Source organism: Peromyscus maniculatus, chromosome 2 (genome assembly GCF_049852395.1).
Source record: "Peromyscus maniculatus bairdii isolate BWxNUB_F1_BW_parent chromosome 2, HU_Pman_BW_mat_3.1, whole genome shotgun sequence".
In the NCBI taxonomy this organism is placed as follows: Eukaryota; Metazoa; Chordata; class Mammalia; order Rodentia; family Cricetidae; genus Peromyscus; species Peromyscus maniculatus.
Window position 1 is genome coordinate 136,514,714 of NC_134853.1, and position 22,433 is coordinate 136,537,146.

Here is a 22,433-nt window from a genome sequence, read left to right on the forward strand (position 1 = left end):
CCTAGCTTTTTCTATGCAGCCGAGGATGTCCTTGAACTTGTAACCCTCCTGCTTCTATCTCCAGTGCTGGGATCACAGATGTGCATAATCTTGCCCAGTTTATCCTGTGCCAAGGGTCACACTGAGGGCCTTGTGTATACTAGACAAGCATTCTACCAACTGAACTGCACCGCTACCTCCAACAACGCTTATTAAACAGTACTCTTAGAATGTGCTAATTTAAAACTTACAAATCAAAATTAAAAACAACCATAGAAATTTTTTTTCCAAGTTAGACCAAGAAAATGTTTCTGAAGGGAGAAATATTTTACAACCGGCATTGTTCAAAACCACCAGCATGACTGAAAAGCAAACCAGCTTTTGATTGCTTATTCTTGTTTTGAGTTAGACACTTTGTAGACCGGGTTGATCTTGAACTCAAAGAATGCAGACAGCCTCTGCCTCGGGAGTGCTGGGATTAAAGGTGTGTGCCATCTCGCTAATGGCTTGTTTTAAAACTCCTCTATCGACTGAAATACTCTTTCCTCTGTCCCATGCACAGTCTTATCACAACTGAAAACAGACATACAATTCAATGTGGGGAAACTGAGTACCATGGAAACAAAACCAGGTCAGAGAAGTTAGGAGATGAAAGCACAATGTGCCAGAAGCAGGGACAGAAACTCAAGGATGACATAGTCAGCTGTGACCACCTCCGCAGTACCCACCCTCTCAGACTGGGGACAACTGGGAACAGGAACACTTCCCCTGCATGGAAGGGTAAAGCCAGCACACCTTCCTCTCATGGGGAAATTAGGCAGCTTAAAGGGGAATTTTCTCATATGTGGTCTTAACTGTGTCCTAGAGTCTGAGGCTGGAAGATAAACATGCATACATCCCATTGAGCCAATGGCAAGAGTGTGGTCTCCAGACCCTATGTCTGCAAAGAACACAGGCCCCATGGTGCATGAGGCAGAAGCCCCACAGAGGCCATGGATATAGATATGCCCTTCCTGATCGATCGCTTCTACTTGGTTGCTGTGTTAAATTATGGGGGACAGTGTCAGTAATGGTGGCTGTGGGGTTGGTGAAACGGGATCCCACTGACCCCTCACACCTGCTCTTTTGCTCACTTGGTGAGAGCCATAAGCAATGGCCACTACTAAGTCTCTTCATTCTTTTCAAAGCTCCCTCCATGCTGTAGATTCCTGGCCAGCCTGCTTTTGTGGATGATAGAATGGAAAGAGCCATCAATTAGCTCTTCCTTTATTTTTAATAAACTAATTCAGGAAAAAAGTTAATTTTATATTTAAAAAAATAACAACAACAAAGTCAGCTGTTAAGCAGAAAACCAACCAAAACAAAGCTGTCTCAAAAAACCATCCAACCAAACAAACAAAATAACAAAGAGGTTGGATATTTCCCATTGTTTATGTCTGTAATCCCATCCACCTGGCCACAGAAGAGACAAGACAATTAGTAATTAATTTAGAACTGAAGGACTCACTCATTTTATCAATTCAGGTTTTTAAGGTTTAATCTTTAAACATTTTCCATATTGTTCCCACCTCCTAGAATAAGGCTGTCTCATTCTGTAACTTTTCCAATTATGTTTTAAAAATAAAATTTTATTTTAGGGTAGCCTTAGACATAAATAAAAATTGCAAAATTAGTACAGATTGTTTATTTTTTGGTTTTTTGAGACAGGATTTCTCTGTGTAGTCCTGTCTGTCCTGGAACTCACTCTACAGACCAGGCTGGCCTCGAACTCACAGAGATCCACCTGCCTCTGCCTCCCAAGTGCTGGGATTACAGAATTTCTATTTACTCCCCCACTTTCCCTTATTATTAACACCCAGTATTAATATGGCATATTTGTCAAAACCAATGAGTCAATATTGGTAATAGTTTTAGGAATTAAAATCCATATTTTATCCAGATTTCCCTGGGGGTTCGCTTGATGTTCTTACTTTGCCAGAATCTCCAAATTATCTTCCTAAAATCATAAACTCGATATTTTAATTACAAAAATAACACATGCACATACAATCTATTCAGATACTATTCACAAGTGCACAGGGTGAACAGTATTCTTCTCTTCTTTCCACACTAGTAATAGTTCCCAGAGAAACTACTGTTAGCTTTGTTTAATATCCTCCTGAATGTTTTATATACATACATAAAGATAAACATGTATTTTTCTATGCAAGCAAGCCTTAAAATTTTTTATTACATTTCTTTTTGAAAGATTTATTTATTCTTATTTTGAGTATGAGGTTTTGCCTGCATGTACGTGTGTGTGTGTGTTACATGTGTACCTGATGCCCACAGAGACTAGAAGACAGCATCAGGTCCCCTGGGACTGGAGTTACAGATAGTTGGAAACTGCCATGAGGATGCTGGGAACCAAGTCCAGGTCCTCTCAAAGAGCAGCAAGTGCTCTTACCTGCTGAGCCACTTCTCCAGTCCTTGTTACATTCTTTGTTTGATATGGGATAGAGGGCATATGTGTAACACAGCATATAGAGGTCAGATAACAACTTATGGGAAACAGGTCTCTCCTTCTACCACACGGGGCTTAAGGGATCAAGCTCAGGTCATCAGGCTTAGACACAAGCACTTTTATCCAGTAGGCTATCTCGCCAGTCCACAAGGGACCGCCCACCCTCCCCCCACCTTGTTTTACATAGAAGTACTTAAGGCCGGGTGGTGATGGTGTATGCTTTTAATCTCAGCACTCAGGAGGCAGAGCCAGGCAGATCTCTGTGAGTTCAAGGCCAGCCTGGTCTACAGAGCAAGATCCAGGACAAGCACCAAAACAACACAGAGAAACCCTGTCTCGAACAAAACAAACCAATCAACCAACCAAACAAACAAAAAAGTATTTAAGGTCCTAACTCAGTTTTTTTATACCAGTATATTATAGATATATCATAATTAATTTATTTTTTTCACATCATAAGAAACACTATAAAGAACATTCATCTTCATGTACTTGACCAGATGAGTGCACAATACATTCTTAAAGTTTGAATCCCATCAAAAGATATCTGCATTTAAGTTTTTGTAGCTAGATATTTCTAAATCACCCCCTAAAGAGACCCCATTTCTTTATACTCTTACCAACTATGTGAAGTCCCTGCTTCCCCACACTTTCAAGGATAGAGGCATGCTTTCAAACAAGCCACTCAGGATTCCCAGGAATGCTTCTGTGGTAGTTTTCATGTAATTGGCCCCCATAATCTCAAAGGGAGTGGCACTATTGGGAGGTGTGGCTTTGTTGGAGTGGGTATGCTCTTGTTGGAGGAAGTGTGTCACTGTGGGGGCGGGCTTTGAGGTTTCCTATGCTCGGGATACTACCCAGTGTCTCAGTCTACTTCCTGTTGCCTGCAAGATGTAGGACTCTTAGCTACTCCTCCAGCACCACGTCTGCCTGCACACCGCCATGCTCCTCGCCTTGATGATAAGGACTGAACCTCTGAAACTGTAAGCTACCACCTCAATTAAACTTTTACTTTAGGGGCTGGAGAGATGGCTCAGTAGGTAAGAGCACTGGCTGCTCTTCCAGGGGACCTGAGTTCAATTTCCAGCACGCACATGGCAGCTCATGGCTGTCTGTAACTCCAGTTCCAGGGGACCCGGCACCCTCACACTGACATACATGCAGGCAAAACACCAATGCACGCAAAATGAAAATAAATAAATATTCATTTTAAAAAAATGTTTTACTTTATAAAAGTTGCTGTGGTCATGGAGTCCCTTCACAGCAATAAAAACCCAAAGTAAGACAGCTTCCAACTGTCTTCTTCCACCTCCAGCTCAGAGTTCTCGCTCCTTCTGTTTAGACCCACGTCCCTGCGGTTTTGCTCCGATTCTGGTTGAAGAACGTACCAAGGTTTTTCCTATCCTCACAGCCCTCATTCCCTCCCTCACTTCTCCCACTGCTTCAGCTTTCCCGCCTACAAAATTCTCTCAGTTTCCCTGCAGCTCAGCACACAGAATGAAAATCAGACACTGGCCGCTGCTTTCCAAACCTGTAGCCTCCTGGAACCACCAAGACAGCAAATGAAGAGCCTGAAAATCCTTACTGTGAGTCAGATTGTCGGAAGGGACAGGCTCGCCTGGATGGAACGGGAAATTCTGCACTCTTGTCTTTGTTGAACTAGACCCTGTTTGTGTTTTTCTGCTTTCCGTGACTGGCTCGGGCTCATCTCTTTGAATCAATAGTTGGTGATTTCTCTGCCTTACCCCTTCACGCATGGCCCCACCTTTTGAGCTGCAGCGGAAGTCAGAAGGAGGGCGGAAGGAAAAATCCAGAAGTGGTAAGACGGAAGACGAGGACCAAATGGTCAAGAAGGATGGCCGTGAGGAAGGGGAAGGCGGCATGGTGGGCAGGGCAAGGTGAGGCACGGGCCAGCGTCTCAGTTTCTAAGTCCTTGGCTTAGTTTCCTCGCCGCTCCCTCCATCCCATAGCTCTGGAAACAGACTCACTGGGGCAGGGTTGGGCTGAAGGGTGGGGTGTAGTGAAAAAGGGAGCGACCACTTCCTGTTCTAACTGCCACTTCCCCCGACCCCAACTTCTTATCCAGCAAAGCTCTCTCCACCTCCAAGAATCAGCTTAATAGAATAAACCACTTAGGGCTAAGGCTCAGGCAGAGTCAAAGGCCCCACAATCGCCTTGCCTATTAAGCCTCTTAGAAGTTAGAATGCTGCTGAAGAAAGTGATACTATGGCCCAGCTACTCAGAAAGAACACAAGGACACAAAATCAGGGAGAGCGAGGCCAGCTGGAGGACTCAGGAACACCTATGGGTAACTGACGGGGACAGGGTGGGGTGGATGCTGGGGAGGAGCAAGCTGCCAGAATGAGCGCTCCCATCGAGTCTTCCCATCGAGGTTTGGGGGGATATTTCTAGAATGTACAAATGGGATGGAATCTGGATAGGATAAAAGCGATGCATCTTTAAAATAACGGGGGAGACGCAGCCTTAAGCTGTGTGTAAGCGTAAGCGCAGGAAATAGAAAAGGAATAAACAACCTGGGACAGCTCAGGCCTAGCCCCACCCCCACCCTAGCCCCACCCCCTGCATGGCTCGGTGGTTGGCTCTTCCTGGTCTTCCGAAGAGGCTCACAGTTGCTTGCTCTCTGAGTGGCTGGTCAGGCAAAGAACGCCAACCAAAATAATTAAAAAGACCTAAAAGGCTTACTGTCCCTCCCTAGTTAGGAGCTGAGTGTAGAATTCGAGTTATTTCCACTTGATGTCGTGTGGGAAGTTCAAAGAGAGAGTCCTTGGTGACCTCTGAAGTCATCTTGGCCCCGTCCTCAATTTGACCGGCCTCAGGAAGGAGAGACAGCACTACAGACATCATCAGCTCCTTAGTACCAGCTGGGACTTTCTCCAGCTATCAAAGGACAAAAGTCAACTGCATGCCTTAAAAACAGAATTTCTAAGGTGGAGGCAAGACAGTTGAGAGTTCAAGGTCCTCCTAGGCTTAGCTAGTGTGAGGCCAGCCTGAGCTACAGGAGAGCCTGAACCAGCACTGCCGTCACCACTGCTAAAATGCCAGAGCTTGCCAGAGTCCCTGTCCCTGTCATGTGGTGGAGGGTGGAGGGTAAGGGAGTGGGGGGGGGGGCACAGTTCAGGGTACTTTAAACCTACTGAAGCCCTTGTAATAGTAACTGGAGCTAACATCTATTGCAGGTTTACTTTATGCCAAATACCATTCCTATGAGTTTGTATTTATTTTATAGTAACTCATTTAACACTTATAACAGCCCTGAGCGACTGTTGGTCCCCTTCACCTTGAGGAGTAGAGATCCCGGAGATGCAGGCACACCTTCCACAGTTCGGAGCCGGCTCTCATAGCAGCAGACCTATAAAGGGCTTTCTGCAGCTCAGAGGCAGACACTGGAGTGCTAAGGGCGTCAGGAGTTAGCCCACTCTAACCACCTACCCCCAACCCCTTCCCCAGAGCCTCTGACAAGCTCTGCTTTTTAGATCATAACTAATAATCTTCAGGCCAGGCAGTAGTGCTGGAAATAGGTGCAAATAAGGCATGGTGTCTACCGCCAAGCAACTCACAGCACAGTAAGGATGACAAGGGCCGTGAGTGGGTCAAAAGAGGCCGTGTGTGAGGAATGCCACCCTATCAAAGACCCTTACAAGCTCTTCAAGTACAAAGCGGGACGCATCAAAGCACTGCCTGCCTCAGGCCACAGTGAGCGGCTTCCCACTTTTATTTGTTTATTTTTATTTACTTAGGATCCCAGGGGATTGATCCCAGGGTCTCATGCATGCTAAGCATGCACTTCAGAACTGGGCTGTATGTACCCTCACAGCCCTCTCACTCGATTGCCTCTTAAGCCCGACCCACAGGCCTCCCTCTTCCCAGGGTTTCTTCTTCCCAGTTGACTCTAAAAATCAGAGGCCCTGGGTTCAAATCTCACCTTTTTGCTACTTCTCTTTTTCTGTGGCAAAGAGAATGTTACTTAAGCACTCTGTGCCTCAATTTCCCCACTTGTAAGTGGGTATCAACAATGCCCATCTCATAGGGGTTTTATGAGTGTTAGGTTATTACAGGGAAACGATGAACTTGTGCTTGAAAAGCACTCCAAAGAGTGACTGACATGCAGGAAGTGCTCAAAAGGAGTGAGCATTGTTAGGAAGAACACTATCCCCTGCCACTCTGCCCACAGTCGTTTCGCTTGCAATAAAAACACTGGATTTAAACGCATCTGCTGCGGTTAGTTTAAGGGGGTAGGAAGTCTCTGGGACTAAATAGAAGGAGAACAGTTCCCCTGGGAAGTAGGAGGAATAACCCTGGAACTTGTTAATTAAGATCTTGTTAATGAATCTGCTTGTTAATGGTCTATTAAATAATCGCACAATGAAGTTTACCTCTGGAGTCAAGTCTCTTCCAAACGCTCGCTCTTTCCAACCCTCCCTGTCCAGCTCTGACTGAGTCAGGCCCTTCCCAGTCCTTCCCAATTCGACCCAGCCCTCTTGGTGTGGTCACCCCGCCCCGTTCATCAAGGCTAAGCAAGGGCAGAAAGTCTTCTTCATTTCCGTTCTGCCCATCATTCCTCAAGCCCAGAGGCCACACTTCTGAGCTAAATTTGCCCCCCACAGAAGAGGAAAAAACATAAAAGACTCCCCAAAACTATGCCAAGAAGCAAGACAAAAGGTGGATTTCTTTCCTGGGGGATCTGGCAAGATGCGATTTCAGCAGAGACATCATGCTTTTGTGTAGTTAGTGGCCTACGACGAACCTGTCTTCAGAGAAAGTCTACAGAGGGTAGGGAACTTTTGTCCCAAACTACTGGGGAAAATCACACATAAACTTCAGGGAATGGATTCCCTACTGAAGCCCAGCTTCAAGGCTGGACTGTGAGAGGCTCCCTCATGGTTGGACACTTGACCACTTCATTAACTATTGGGGCTTCCTATGGCCACTTAGCATTTTAGACACAGAGTCTTGAAAGGCTCTGTGTGTGTGTGTGTGTGTGTGTGTGTGTGTGTGTGTGTGTGTGTATACGCGCACGCGCGTGCGTGCGCTTTTAGATGAGAGAAGGCACCATGTTACTTTTCCAGACTCAGAGACCCTGGACAGAACAAGGGTTATTCACCACCTCCTAGTTCACAGATGAGAAGACGAGGTTCAGAGAGACAAAAGGTAATTAATTCATCACGAGCCACCCAGCTTGCTGAATTCACCTTTACTTTCTAGCCACCCTTCCCATATGCAAATTACCAAGGGGCGCCCAGCCCTGTGCTGGCCCCTGTGTGGTCCTTTTGCCTGCACCATCGTGGGACAGCTGCAGTGTTGGCTGGCGGTCTCAGCGGGGACTGGCAGTGTCTCTGCAGTCATTTCTTAACTCTACCCAGTCTCTAGGGAGCCAGGTGCTACATGAGGGGACATACTGGATGGAAGGATATCAGGACACAGATGTGGGTTCATGACAGAGGGATAGTTGAGCAAATAATTATACTATAATGTGATGTTTAAAGGGGGGCGGAGGGGGCTGTTAGCTGGGTGGTGGTGGTGGCGGCGGCGGCGGCAGCGGCGGCGGGGGCGCAAGCCTTTAATCCCAGCACTCGGGAGGCAGAGCCAGGCGGATCTCTGTGAGTTCGAGGCCAGCCTGGTCTACAGAGTGAGTTCCAGGACAGCTAAGGCTACACAGAGAAACCCTGTCTGGAAAAACCTAAACAAACAAATAAATAAAGGGGGGCTTTTTGAGAAGAAACACCCCCCCAAAATCTAGAGCCAAACTCCAGGGTATTCCTCACCCCCAGGTATCTGAAGTTCCTGAGCCTCAGGCTGAACCCTGTTCCATTTAACCTCTACCCTCTGGCAGCTTTACCCCAGGGGTTCCAGCAAAAAAGCAAAAAGCCAGACAGTGGTGACTCAGCCCCCTAACCTCCAAGTCTTACTTCTTTCTGTACAAACAAGCACTTGAAAGCTCCAGGGCTGGAGAAGAGGGAAGGAGACTGGACAGACAGACACCCACCAAAAGCAAGGCGGCGGCTGGAGCGCAGGAACCCTCCGCAGCCCCCTCTGGCAGTGCAGCAGCCACCAGCAGACAGCTGTTGGCGGGAGCCCAAGGAGCATCAAGGCACGCTGGACTCCTGCACATCTGGCTAAGCACCTCATGCCCCTCTGCTGGGCCGCCTCATAATGACAATATTGCACCCAGAAGGGGAGGTCTGAGCACACACAGTCAGCTGATCAGCAATAAGAGAGGCAGAGGGGGAGATGACGGGAAGAGGGACCAAGGCAGAATTGGGGATGGCAGGACCAGAGGCAGCTGGACAGATGGTCCCCACGACAGGAGGCTGAAAGAAGGTACTGTTGGTCCCCAGGGCCCTCCATCTTCATCCTTAATCTCCGAAATTCCTGGGTAGATTACAGCCTATCCGTTCTGTCTGGTCCTGGCTCCCCTCCCTTCAAGACCAAACTCCTTTGCAAAATCCATCTTTCACAGAAATCATCTGGGGAGGCTCCTTCCGAACTCACAGTGGCTCAAAGACTCAGAAGAGCCAGTCCAGTGTGGGCCCTGAGAATCTGCATTACGGGGTACAGTCTTGACCAGCCCTGGCCCTCTCTTCCATCTTTCTCCCACCACCACAGCTGAAGGAGCAGTCTTGACAGCCCGTTTGTGAACCCCCGTCATGGGGCTGACCCCCTGTCCTGACATCCATAAGCTCGAGACGCCTGTTCAAGGGCCACTTTTTCCCACATGCACATGCTCGCTGTTCACCTTGTCCACGGGGCCCTCAAGAAGAGGAAATGCAATGGAGTTCTCTGGCTCCCATGCAGATAGCACGAGGCAAAAAAAAACCGCTCTGCACACAGAAGCGCAGGAAATGCTGTGGATGGAGAGAGACGGTGGAGATAAGGGGCAGGGAAAACCACAGCCGGGCTGCCTCTAGTGTGCCTGTGTGCGCCCGGCTGCAGCAACAGTCTGCTCGGCCTGCTTTTTCGCTTCTTCAGTGCTCTCGGCGGCGCTAACCTTCCCTGTGTGACAGTCTATGCAATGTTCCTCCCATTGGAAGCTTTGCCAGGAGGGGGTGCCAGGAATCCAGGTGCTTAGTGAAGGTCAATGGAGCAAGCGCTCTGAGCCATGAGATCTAGCACATCTCTGTGAGGTGCCAAGTATAGACCACACCACGAACTTCAGTAAAGAGACAAGGACCCTCACCTACCTGGCTAAACATCAGCAGGGTAAGGCCTTCCTTCCCAGCCAACAATTGTTGAGTCTTTATTCTTGGTTCTGGCTTCTCCTGGGTCTTCTGATATTAAGATACATGTCACTAAGTACTATTTTATAGTGATATCCTTAAAAAAAAGCTTTTTTTTTTTTTTTTTTTTTTTTTTAGACAGGTTCTTTCTATGTAGCCTTGGCTGGTCTAGGGCTCACTATATAGAACCAGACTGGTCTCAGACTCATAAAGGTTTACCTGTCTCTGCCTCCAGAGTGCTGGAATTTAAGGTGTGTGTCACTATGCCTGGCTTATAAAGCTACTTTAAAAGCAGGGTCCTCTCTGATGTTGGGACTCAGAATCATCTAAGCACCAAATGGTTACTGTCAAGAAAGCCTGAATAAGGTACTGTCACTATCAGAGGTCACATCTCAGATCTTAGCATGGAGAAATGGTACCCACAACTTATCACAGGCAATCCATGCCAGCTCTGGGGTTCTTTCTTCCATTTTCAGATGCAATATTCCATCTAAAAACTGTTGCACCAAGCTGCTTTGATTAAATAATGGCTTGATTTTAAGATATCAGCTTAAAAGTGGCCTGCTTCAGAGAGACCCCGGATCGCAGACAAGATCAGACACTCCCGATTCTAATCCCATGGTGGTTTAGACTTCTCCAGTAATGACACTTTCCACAGCCCCCCTTCAGATGCTAACTAAACTTTAAGCTCCAGGAAAGCACAAGCTATGATTCTTCTGCTCACCATTCCCTCCCCAGCACAGAGTCTGGTTCTGGGAAGAACGGAGATACCTGGGAAATCTGACTGAATGATGAAATAGATCAATGGATGTATTCCACTTTCTGTGGGGATGTTTTTACCACCACCACCACCACCACCACCACCACCACCAAACAGCCAAGAGGAAGAAGCCCCGTGCCCCCAGGCAGTACCAGTATCTCACAGTAACAGTGCTTCCTAGGACCACCCCAATGCAGAGCTCACGACCAAGTGTGACGCTCCAAAAGTCAACAGAATGTCACCCAAAGCCCCAGAGTGCTTGCCAGCCATCAGCCACAATGCCGGCTGTCACAGACCTGAAGATCTCCTTCAAGTGACTCAGCTTCTCCTGGTCTGAGCACTCTCTTCCACAGGCATGACAGTAAAAAAGCCGTCCACACCACAGTGGGAGGGAGAAATGAAGCCTGTGGCCAGGAAAGGGTTAACCCCACACACATGTCTAGGTTCCCACCCCCACCCCACCCTGTAAATCAACCTTGACTGCTGCTAGGGTGAATGAAGCCCCACCAGGTTGGCCTGTCAGGAAGGAAGCTCACGCATCCAGACTTCTGTTGTTCTAAGGATTTTTTTTTTTTTTTTTAATTTTACTGCTCAGGAAGGAAGCCAAAGCCTAGGCCCTAACTGCAGTCCTGCTGATTCCTTCCCCCAGCCTGTACCACCGACTTCACTTCTGAAGTCACCTAGACTCCCCTTTCTCCTTTCCAACTATTCCTTCCCATCGAACGTTCTGGCATTTGGACTTCAGTCTGAGAATATCCCCCCTTCTCCAAATCTGAAAACGAGCGGGATATGGTGGTGTGCTGTAACTCCAGCATAGAGGGAGGAGGCTGAGGCAGGAGGGTCATTACAAGTTGCAGGGTAGCCTAAGCTACATAGTAAGTTCCAGACTAGTCTCTGCAGCACAGTGAGTTTCAGACTAGCCTGGGCTACAGAGTGAACCGAAAACCAAATACTTAAAATCAAGCATGTTCAGTATTTCCTTTCTCACCAGCCAGCCACATGCCTCTATGTCTATGTCTGGAGAGGACCTGGTGACAGGGAGGCAGCAGAATTTGGTGGTCCTTGCTCTGTGGGGTTCTGTGGCCCCCAACAGGGAGCTGAACCTCTTCTTTCAAGGGAGCCACAAAGAGGGTTGTGGAGACAGCTGACCATGGCCTCTGATGGCTGGTACTGATACACACCCATGTGACCATGAGACCTTCCAAATATGAACTACTCTCTGGAAGCGCAGCCATGAACACAAGGCTCTTCGGTAGAGAGTTGGTCTTGTCCTTTCCTCACAGACATGCAGAGTCATTCTCTGGCAGGCGTCCCCTAGCCCCACGGGGCTTGCTTTTGACAAAGAGAAAAGCATTGACTTTATTTGTGGCTCTGAGTAATGGCCAGCCAGTCCTCTTTTACTCCCCAGAGAATGAATCCAGGCACTACATGCATAGGAGGCCCGTTTCCCACTCCTGCCTAGCGCTGCCCTCCCCCCCCCCTGCTAATCCCTCCCTGGCAGCCCCCCTACCGCAGAGCCCGGGCTGTATTTCTCTCCTGACCTGCAAGGCCCCTCCAAGCCCCATCCTAAGCCTCCCCCAAGCACAAACGATCCATCATGCTGTAGGACGGTGACACACACAGATGGGGGAAGGTCCACAGATTTGTCTCACATAGACAAGAGGCGGAGAGCGTCTGCGTAACTTACAAATCTAAGGACATACTGAGATTCCGGAACTTCGCATTCTAATACTACTTAGACACCACAGCGGCAAATCTCATTAGGCATGTTCCAAACCTCCTTCCCTCACAGATTCTAATGTGCTATTTGTTTCCAATACTGTCTGATCATACAAAAAAACGAGAATAAGAAAACACCACGAGGTTGAGGTCCTTTGGCCCTGAGCCACCGCTGCCTACATCTCTCACCCAGTCAAGTCCCTTCCGGACCTGTACACCAGGTCCTCGAACTCTTGTATTAGCTTGCTTGTGAATAAACCCTGGGTTAATCTTGGTGGCTGGACGGTAATAAAGGGAGGTGGAGCAGCTGGCCGTCACATACAAGGGCTCACCAACCTCTCCCCCTCCCCCTTTGTGCACGGCCATCCGGCTTGAGTGGGTGAGAGAGGGTCTTCCGCACACGCCGCTGTTAATGACCCTGTGTTTGGCTCTATGGGGGTTTCTAGCAAGGAAGAATAATGTACCACATTGTCCTGGGAATGATAACCATCATTACATATTGAACACTTAATGCTTATCTATGTATTTATGATCGCTTGGTCCTTCACAACAGCTCTGTTAGGTTGTCTAATTCCCAATTTGCAGATGGGAATACTAAGGCCTGGACAGGTTAAGTAATTTGCCTAGCAAGTAAGCGAACGAGTTGTAACTCAGCTCTGGAGGCTGCATTCATTTACCACTATATTCTATTGCCTCTTCACCTCTCATGTGAAACACGTTCAAGTTGAAGCTCAAAGGGCCCCACACAGCTTTTATCCCTCTAACAGGTATTTATTATGCTAGGCTGCTCTGACTTGATTTAAATCAAACTCCAAAAAAGCAAGGTCGAATGAGAGTAATATAGGATTAGCCGGCACCTAAATGGGAATCATATACCTGAAAATAAAGCGAAGGCCTTTCCAGGGCTGCTCCTGCCCCCTCCCTCCAGAGCTCTGTCCCTGCTGCTCTGAGACAGATGCAAAGCTGTAAGTCTCAGCCACAAAATGGAGACAACTCTCATGAGGTGAGTCACATGAGGCTCACTGAGCTGGTTGTCTTCTGACAAGGTGTTACAAGGTCCTGTCATTTCCCCCTGGCTCCAGACTGACTTTGAAATATCTGAATTGCCAGGAGGTCCTGTGTGTCTACAGAGCTCCCATACTGTGAGGCTGACTTCCAGCTTCCACCGGGATCTAGACAGGAACTTGGCTCTAAACAGACACCTACAGCAGGTTAAAAGCAGTTTCGGGCTTCACCACAGGAGTTTACTGAGCAAACATGTGTGGAGAAGGAAAGAGACTCCAGTTTTGAGTTCCTAGAAGGTCAGGAGAAAAAAAGTAAATTTCAATTATTTTTAAGTTATGGGAGTGTTTTACCACCCCAAGTCATCAGTAAAATAAGTCTGTATTTAAGGAAAAGATTTCAAAAAATCTCCCCACCTCTGTGGTCATCAAAGTCAAGGCCTAAGTAAGGCCTCCCCCTTGCCTTGGCTTGAGCCTCCATGCTTTTGGAATTAGCTTAGTCCTACAGCACGTGAGTAGCATGCTCATGGGAATTTCCAAGTCTAGATCATAACTACCACCATCCATATATTAGACCCTCATCTAAAACTTACTTAGTCCTTTGATGTGCTCAGCACCAATGCAAGAAACACACACACACATACACACACACACACACACACACACACACACACACACACCTTTTTTTTTTTTTTTTTGTTTCGAGACAGGGTTTCTCTGTGTAGCTTTGGAACCTGTCCTGGAACTCACTCTGTAGCTCAGGCTGGCCTTGAACTCACAGAGATCCGCCTGGCTCTGCCTCCCGAGTGCTGGAATTAAAGGCGTGTGCCACCACTGCCCGGCTGTGCCACCACCGCCTGGCCATACACACCTTTCTTAACATCAAAATTAAAATGTAACTAAGATTAAAAAAAAAAAAAAAAGAAAGAAAGCTTAATCCTTTGAGTAGGGCTGGAATGGGATAAATTCCTGCTGTTTACCTAGCATCTACCAGGCTTAACCATTCCAGGCCTTAGCCTGGAAAAGACCTAATAAATTTCTATTTATTTTATTTATTTATTTATTTATTGAGACAAAGTCTGTTTATGTAGACCAGGCTGGCCTTGAACTCACAGAGATCTGCCTGCCTCTGTTTCTCTAGGGCAGGGATTAAAGACATGTGCCACCTTGCCTGGCATAAAGTTCATTTTTTTTCCCCCAGAAAATTCTTCTCTTTCCTCCAAAGAGATATTTAGCAATCCCCCACCTGGAGCACACACTTTGAAGATAAAAACACATTCTGTTCAGTCACAAACGCACAATTGAAGTGACACTTTTAAAATTTGTAAGGCCTGTTGGCGGCTGAATAGCCATACGTTATCCTGAAGTTTGCAGCTGATCTTTGAGAGGGAGAAAAGAAATATTGCTAACGCGTGGGAATATTCAACTCCAAAAATTATGGTTATTTTGGTGTTAAAATCGTGTGGGTTTTATGATAACATGTATCATCACCCCAAATCTCAAGTATTTATAAAGAAGAATTTCTATGTGCGGTCTGATATTCATTAACCAGATGCATGTGGTTTATGGGTTAAAACCAAGGGGGAAAAACATTAAGAATTTCAGCTCGATTAAATGCATTGTCACTTTAAATCCGGAGTATTTACAAAGGTTACACTTTATCTTGTGCTAATACTTATTAACCGGATGGAGGTAGTTAATAAGGGTTAAAAATTAAAAAAAAGAAAACAATATGAAGATATAATTTTATTTTCAGTTCTCTCCTTCCTGCCTAAGGAGGACAGAGGGTGGGGAAGGAGAGCAACTTTGGATTCAGTGTGAGGTTTTGTTTTGATTGTGCGGTTTGGTTTTGTTTTCAAACAGTAAAAAAAAAGGGGGGTGGGCGGCTACCAAATAATCAACCTGGGGCCGCTGACCGGAAGGCAGTTCCGGACAACTTCCCGTGGGAAGAGTTCCAGAAATTGCCCTGACTTGAACGAGTCCCGCTGTGCTGGCTGCGAGCCTCCCAGCGTCAGAGGCGACCGCGGCTGCCTCGCCCGCCCGAATACCAGCAATCCTGCAGATTCACCTCCCTGGCATATTTCACAGATTTGAAAAGCAGGACGAAGGGGCAAAAAAAATCTTTTTGAAACTGAAAGGAAAAGCCTCAAAGCCTTGCTGCCCAAGGGAAAGCTGGGGCCACATGCGTGTGTGTGCACAAGTCCATCTCGGGTCCCCCCTGCCCTCGGCCCCCCTCCTGGCTCAGCGCGCCGCCTAAGCCCTGGTCTCTGCTGCCCCGCCCGTCCCATGGCCACCCCGCACGCGCGCGCGTGGAGTCCCAATCTCTCCGGGGCACCGGCCTTGCACCTCCCGCCCGGTCGCTGTCGTTTCCCAAGTCTGTTCCGAGGAACTGATTTCTTAGAGCGACGTGGGCGCGTGGGGCCGTGGAGGGCGGGGCGTGGAGGGGGTTGCTGCGCGGACCTTCCCGGCACCCTGGGGACCGCGCACCGACGTCTTCCTGATGAGCGACGGCGAAGTCACCCGCGCCCCTGAAAGCGTTTGCGGACCCGCCTGGGCGGCGGGCGCTGCCCACTGGGTGGCCCGGCCTGCGGGCGCGTCCCCGCGCGTCCCCGCGCCCTCCCCCACGGTCAATTACCAGCCACCCCGGTGCGGGCGGCAAGGCGCTGGCTGGCGGCCGCGAGGAAGCGGCAGTCCGGATCGCTTCTGCATGACAATTGACGTGAGGGAGGGCGCTCGGCGAGGAGGGAGGACGGCCCCGGGGTCCGCGTCTCACCATGGTGATGAGGCATTCCCGCCGTGAGAGGCGACCGCGGGCGAGGGCCGGGGAGAGCGGCCGCCAGAGCCAGCCCAGGCGCTGGGCGAGCGGCTCGCAGAGCAGAGCCAAGCCAGGCCAGATGGCTCTGCAGCCATCGGGGACCGCTCCCGTCCAGCCCGGCCCCACTTTAGCTGTGCAAACATTTCTTTATCCCAACAAGACAATTAAACCCAGCAGCATGAAAGGGAGCATCCGTGACTGTGTTGGGAGTGAACGAACGGCAACAACCACACACATCACAGGAGTTCTTGCCCCGCGGGAGAAGTGGGTGGGAGGAAAACCCAAGGCAGCTGAGCGCATCGTGGGGCTAGATCTGGGCAGTCAGGACCTGAGCAGTCAAGACACAGGCAACCCTCTGACCCCTCTTTCTGGTCAGTGGCTGACCCTTCACACTGGTCATCTGCTCCAGCTGCAGTCCAGAGGTGGAGCCTGGGAATTAATTTTCCCTGCCCACTCCAGTCCCAGAACCCTTGGAGAGTATCTCGCCCCTCTGATGTCAGCTAGCTTTCCAAGCTGCCTTTGGCCTAGGTGGGCTAGGCTGATTCTTAGGACATAAGGTTTTCAATGACACATGCCTCAACATAGACACATCTAGAGTGCAAACTACTGTCTCCAATCGCGGCCTTTGGGACCTGGGGCTGACTTTTCAAATGTATCAGAGATGAGCATCAGACAAAACAGACAGGAGTTTCTGGGAGATCTCAGGTTTCCTGCCTATGGGTGAAAGTACCTGGCTGCAGGGAAGGTCCTAGGGGAGAGGACCAAGCAAAACCACTGATGAGCAGTGTCCAATGCCCTTTCCTGGGGTGAACCAAAAGGCAGGGCCAGTCACAGCTCTACGTGTGCGGTTCTGAGTTCTCTCAGGCCTAGGGTAAGCATGCATGCTGACCAACTCCAATTTGGGATTAGGTAAGGTAAGGTCAAAGACTGTCCAGGAGGTAGGAATCCGGGCAAGGGATGGCCTGAAGAAAGCCATCAGGAGACGCGTATGATAGGGCCTAGGGCACACCGTGAGAGATGCAGGGATTCTAGTGCCAGGCAGCCTGCAGGACTTACCTTCCCTTGGGCTGCAAAGTTTCCTTAATGAGGAATGTTTATTTTAAAGGCCCTGAGAAACACATCTATAGATACTTCATATGTAAGACACAACATGGGCTATACGTAATTGGCCCATAAATTTTCACGTCATTTCCCTGGACAGGGTGCCTTGGGGACTGGTTCAGGGAATGACAATAAACGGGAGTTACCTCAGTCCCCTTCCTGGGGAATTATGAATCCTCCACGAACAGCTTCTCACAAAAACACTTCTCCCCTTTTCCAGGGCAAGTGAGTCAGTCCTGCAGAGCAAAGGTCTCCTTGTTCCACAGGGCCCAACACCTACCTTGGCATCACCTGGGAAGCCAGGTGGGTGGACAGACAGGCAAGCAAACGGGAATCATCCACTAGAAGAGAGGACACTACCCAAATAGCCATCCTCGTATCTTTCTCCCCCCCCCAACACATGTAATCACAAAAGAAACCCTGCCTATCAGCATTCCAGTTAAGGGCTGAACACGTGTGCGTTACAGCATGTCCGCAGGCGTCTTTTTGAAAGGCGTGTGGGCATGTCTGCATATGGATGCAGAGCATGAGGGAGGGGGTGGCCGCCACAGTAAAAACCGTCAGTGTTTCCATTATAAAACCCATTTCCAATGGCCTAAAATGCAGTCAGAAAACTTCTCCACTCAGCCAGGAACATGCACAGCCATGCTCACCCCCACCCCACCTACCAACAAAACTATAAATATTATGAGGCTAAACTCTCATTTAGGACTTTTACTATTATGCTTAATATATGAAACTTTTTAAAAAACATTCTATGAAAAAAAATATTTGTCTGACAAGAACTAAAAAAAAAAAGCAGTCAATCCTCTCAGAAATTAATTCTAAATTTTAATAATTGACAAGCCTAAAATATACATGGCTCAATCTGGCAATGTGGGCCCACGCATGGCATCCTGTGCCCATGCTCTCCTGAGTTCTCCGCTCTCCTCTGGCCTCCCCACCCCCACCACTGCCCCATCTGGCCCTGAGCTCTCTCTCCCTTTGGAAGCAGTCTTGGATACTGTCACTCGATTATCTGAGAAATATTACTTATTTCAAAACGGTTCTGTAGGGAGGACCCGAAAGGCATCTAGTGGGGATAACAGGCCTTCTAACGGCCCTTAAATATGTATTTACATAAAACAGACCATAAATATTCTGACACACGTCGGTGTGTGACAGGAGCCAAGAAAGCTGCTACCCACTTTGTCGTGATGCTGCTCTTCCTCGAAGAAAATGTCTCTCCTTCCTTCCAAAGCTCAGAATCAAAAGCATAGGTGTGGTCCAGTCCAACCTCTGCAAGGGCAGCTATCCCACTGAAGGCGAGGAAGGGCGAGGGAGTCCAGGGCCACCACTGGGGGACAGTCTCCTCTTCACTGGGCGCCTTTGTTTCTGGTTAAAGGTTAGTCACAAATGCAGCCCTACTAATCTGGGTGTGTACAGTACCCTGTACTTCCAGACCTTCCTACAAGCTTGCCGCCTGTGTATGAGAAAAAGAACACCAAGTACTCTATAAAGGAAGGATATTTTAAACAAAAGCCAAGAGGATTCTGATTCACATGACAATTTGAAATAAAGAAGTTTCCCCATCCTTCTGATCAGAATCCCATTAATTTCAAGGTCAGAATTCCATTTCACTTTGGGAGACAGACTCATTTAATTTTTCTCCACCCAGGCGTATTCCTGTGTGAGGGATCCATCTCCACGGGGGATGGCACCACCATACAATGCAAACCAGGCAAACAGAAGAGTTATGGCTTTGACACTCGGAGCGGGGTGGATGGCCACATCGATGCGCTCTGACTTGGCTAACAAGCTTCCTCCTGCTCTGGGAGCCTAACACTGGTTAGGGCTAAAATGATAACAAAACAGAGACAAGCTGGGCGTGTGGGGTGAGAAGAAAGGAGTCTTAATCTCCAGATGTGTGCCGCATATTGGTTTTGAGAGGATTTCATTTTCAACTTGTACTTGGAGGGAAAAGTGGGGAAGAACTGGTCAGACCCTAACTCAGCCCAGCTTTAACGGGGGCCAGTTTCCAGGAGTCTTCACCACTCAGCGAAGGAAAATGGAAACAAAATAGAAAACCAGGCCACCACAAGGCCAACACCTGTCCAGCAGGTCCACCAGGAAGCAGGATCACAGCACACAGTCGTCAACAGAAAGTGAAAAGGTGACAGCCAGAGCTCCAGGGCTTGGTGGCAGCCCCGACACGCAGCCGCAGCCTTCTCCCTGAAGTGGGGAGGTCTCTGGCTTACAGACACTGACATAAAAAGACACACTCTCAACATATTTCAAAACCAAAGAGCGATGGATTTACAAGGCAGGTTGATTTTATGGTGACTTTTATTGAAAAGGTACGCTGGGTGTAGGCAGATGCCTTTTAGCACAGGAAAGTTAACACAGTGCCTAATTCAAGCAGACAGCCTGAGGAAGCGCGGCCAACAGGGGAGAAAGCGGCAACGTCTCTATTACTCTCCTCGGCGTCATAAAGAGAAGAGAAAGAAAGAAACGGTGTTCCTGTTGGTGGTTAGAGAGAGGACAGGAGCAAAAAAAGGAAAGAAAAAAGGGAACAGAAAGGGGAGGCAAACCCCAGCTGTAGTTCTCTTAAGAAAATAAAATGCAGCAGATCTTAGAACAAAAGGTTGGATGGAAAAACACCCTGAGTTCATAAATTCTCGCCAGGCTTGAAGAAAACTGCTCTGTCTACCCACAGCCCCAGAGCTCCAAAACACAATTATTTTTTGATTATATCGGAGCAGAAGATTGCAGGGTTCTGCCCTTTTAGTCCACAAGTTCCCAAGAAAGGTTAAGTCCCAACAATGAGTGAACGTAGCCAGAACCTACCAAGGCATGGGAGAACATGAGAAAAGCCATTTCATAAGCAGAAATTAATAACAGTTGTGAACATCAACCATGGGACAATCACACAGGTCAGCTACGTCTGGTCCTAAAAGCTAGCCCCAGGGTAAGCATCCCGCAAACCTGTCAACTCCCACGAGAAGCCAGCTTTGCAGCCTTGTGATCCCAAGGAAAACACAGCTGTTTGAAATGCTTTATGGTGGCTGACGACACTTTTGTCCTTCTGTGAAAAATAACCTGATGCAGACAAGAACTGAGAGTCGGGGAAATATAATCACGTGGGGTCTGCTGGCTACGATACGGTGGAGAAAACGAAAAGAATAACACTATCATCAGAGAACCACACGAAGACAGCGAACAGGCAGGGTAGACAAGTTTCCTGGGGGCCCCAACTCCCTAGGAACCTATGTGTCTGTGACACCCTCTTCTCTCCAGTCTCCAGAGAAGCCAGCCAGGCCTGGTACTGAGACCAGCCTGCCTCTAGCTACCATCAGAAAACCTGAAAGAATTGGATCATTGGTCATTGAGGAGAGATAAGTAAGCATTAGCCATCACAACTATCACAAGGGACGCAGTTGGCCTTGCCCGGCACTAGGAGCATGCGCAATGCTGCCCACCTGTTGAACACTTCCGCAAGGCAGGGCTTATTGGGGGTGGAGAGGGGGCTCCAACCAGAGTACTTACATCTGTCATTCCGGTCCTCCGGGCTCGAGGATGTTTCCCGGTCAGAGATGAGACCAGACACGGCAAAGATCTTCTTCCCAGTGTCATCAACCTTGAGTGAACCGGGGGAGCTGGATGGCAGCTGTGTCCCAAAGTCATACTCCTTGCCATCTGCATCTGAGAAGCGCAGGTGGGGAGACTCTGTGTCATGGCAGTTCTTGAGTCTCTTGGCGGGCGTGAAGGCCGACTGATAGCTCTCCCGGTCCTCCGTGGAAGCGAAAGGACGGAATGCCCCCACACCACTGTGATTGAGCATACTGATTGGGGTGCAATCTAGATTTGGGGGAGCAAACTGAGGGTGTAGGTGTAGTAAAGAAGGGGGGAAATCACGATTGGCAAAAGTACCGGGCACCCCACCTTGCCGATGGTACATAGAGGCAAAGGTGTAGGAGCCATTAGTGAAGGGAATATGAACGTCCTTGTCTACTGAGACGGGTACACCAAAGGGTCGTGGCTGCTGGCAAGGGATGGAGGCATCCCGGCTGGCCTCGGCAGTGGACGCCAAGACCATCAGTGCTGGGGATGCCAGAGGGTTGGGAAGATAGGATGAGTTCTCCATCTTGAAGGCTGCCCGGTGTAAGTCCATCGGAGTCTCTTTGGAGGGTCGGTCGGTGTCACACAAGAAGCAGTCTTCCCTGGGAGGGAGGCCGACCTGCACCTTGGATCAGGGCGAGGATTATTACTGGAGAATCATGCCCTTCGAAGACCTGCAGAAACAGCAAAGAGGGAAAAAAAGAGGGGGGAGGACAGTCAGAGGGAGGTAGAAAAGGGAACCCCCAAGTGATTGAAACACCATCCTTCTGGCTTACAGATGCTCGGGCAAGAGACACCACAGGCTTTAGGAGCCAGTGGGCAGCAGCAGCAGACCGTTTTCATTCAGGAAAATCAATAGACAACTTACTGTGATGTACGCGTAGCTGACTTTGGTCCCTACACGTTCCGGGTGAAATGCGCCTGAGCCCAGCAAAGAAAAAAAAAATCATAAAACCTCCAAATACAATATTCCCTGAGCAAATGAGCTTTGGAAGGCCAAGTCACCCAGTAGATTAGGTGGTGGTGGTGGGGGTGTCTCTATCTTAAAGGGCTTCCACCTGCAAGCACTGCTCATGGCAGGCTTGAGTTCAGAGACCAGGCTCCACCTATATGGTGTCCCATATTAATATCTTTCTTCATCCTTATACTGACAGATCCCTATGTCACGCACATCTAGACCACGGATATCTGTACCTATTAGTTGGTACAGATTGTACGTGTGGCTAAATCACGCACTGGGCCAATCCATACACATACATCTTCATGCATCACCCGGGACTGTCTCTAGAAATCAGTGCCATGTGGACAAATAGCTGATATATTATTTTTGGTGCACAGCCCCCTCTAATCACAGAGTCTTCCTATTTTGTCCATCTAAGAAGAAACAACACCATCATCAACAAAATGCCTGGCACCTCTGACGATTTTTTAAAACCATAACTGGTGCCTTTGGCACATGCTCTTTTCCAGGGCAGAAAAAACTGGATTAGTAATTTTGGTTACTAAGGCAGTCACGCTTAAGGAAATTTGTAAACTGCCCTGGATTTACCATTAACATTTAGAACAAAATGTTAACAAAATTTCTGACTTATTTTGTTCAGTTTATTGGCCCAGGCAGAGTTGATGTCCAATAAAGGGCCCCCAGAACAAACTGGATTTCAGAGAGACCTCTTCCAGCTTCCCTTATAAAAATTAAGTTGCACATTTTCATAGCCACCGATTC

General features: G+C 48.4%; 1 protein-coding gene across 3 annotated transcripts in view; it reads right to left on the reverse strand.

Annotated features, from left to right (window-relative positions):
- The window catches only part of Rnf220 (ring finger protein 220), a 236,326-nt gene that overhangs the window by 208,215 nt on the left and 5,678 nt on the right, over positions 1–22,433 (reverse strand). For all 3 annotated transcript variants that reach the window (XM_042271697.2, XM_042271695.2, XM_076564869.1), the window contains exon 2: positions 20,639–21,384. In XM_042271697.2, the coding sequence (XP_042127631.1) occupies positions 20,639–21,263 (625 nt within the window). In that variant the 5' untranslated portion in view covers positions 21,264–21,384. The remainder of the gene's footprint in view (positions 1–20,638; positions 21,385–22,433) is intronic.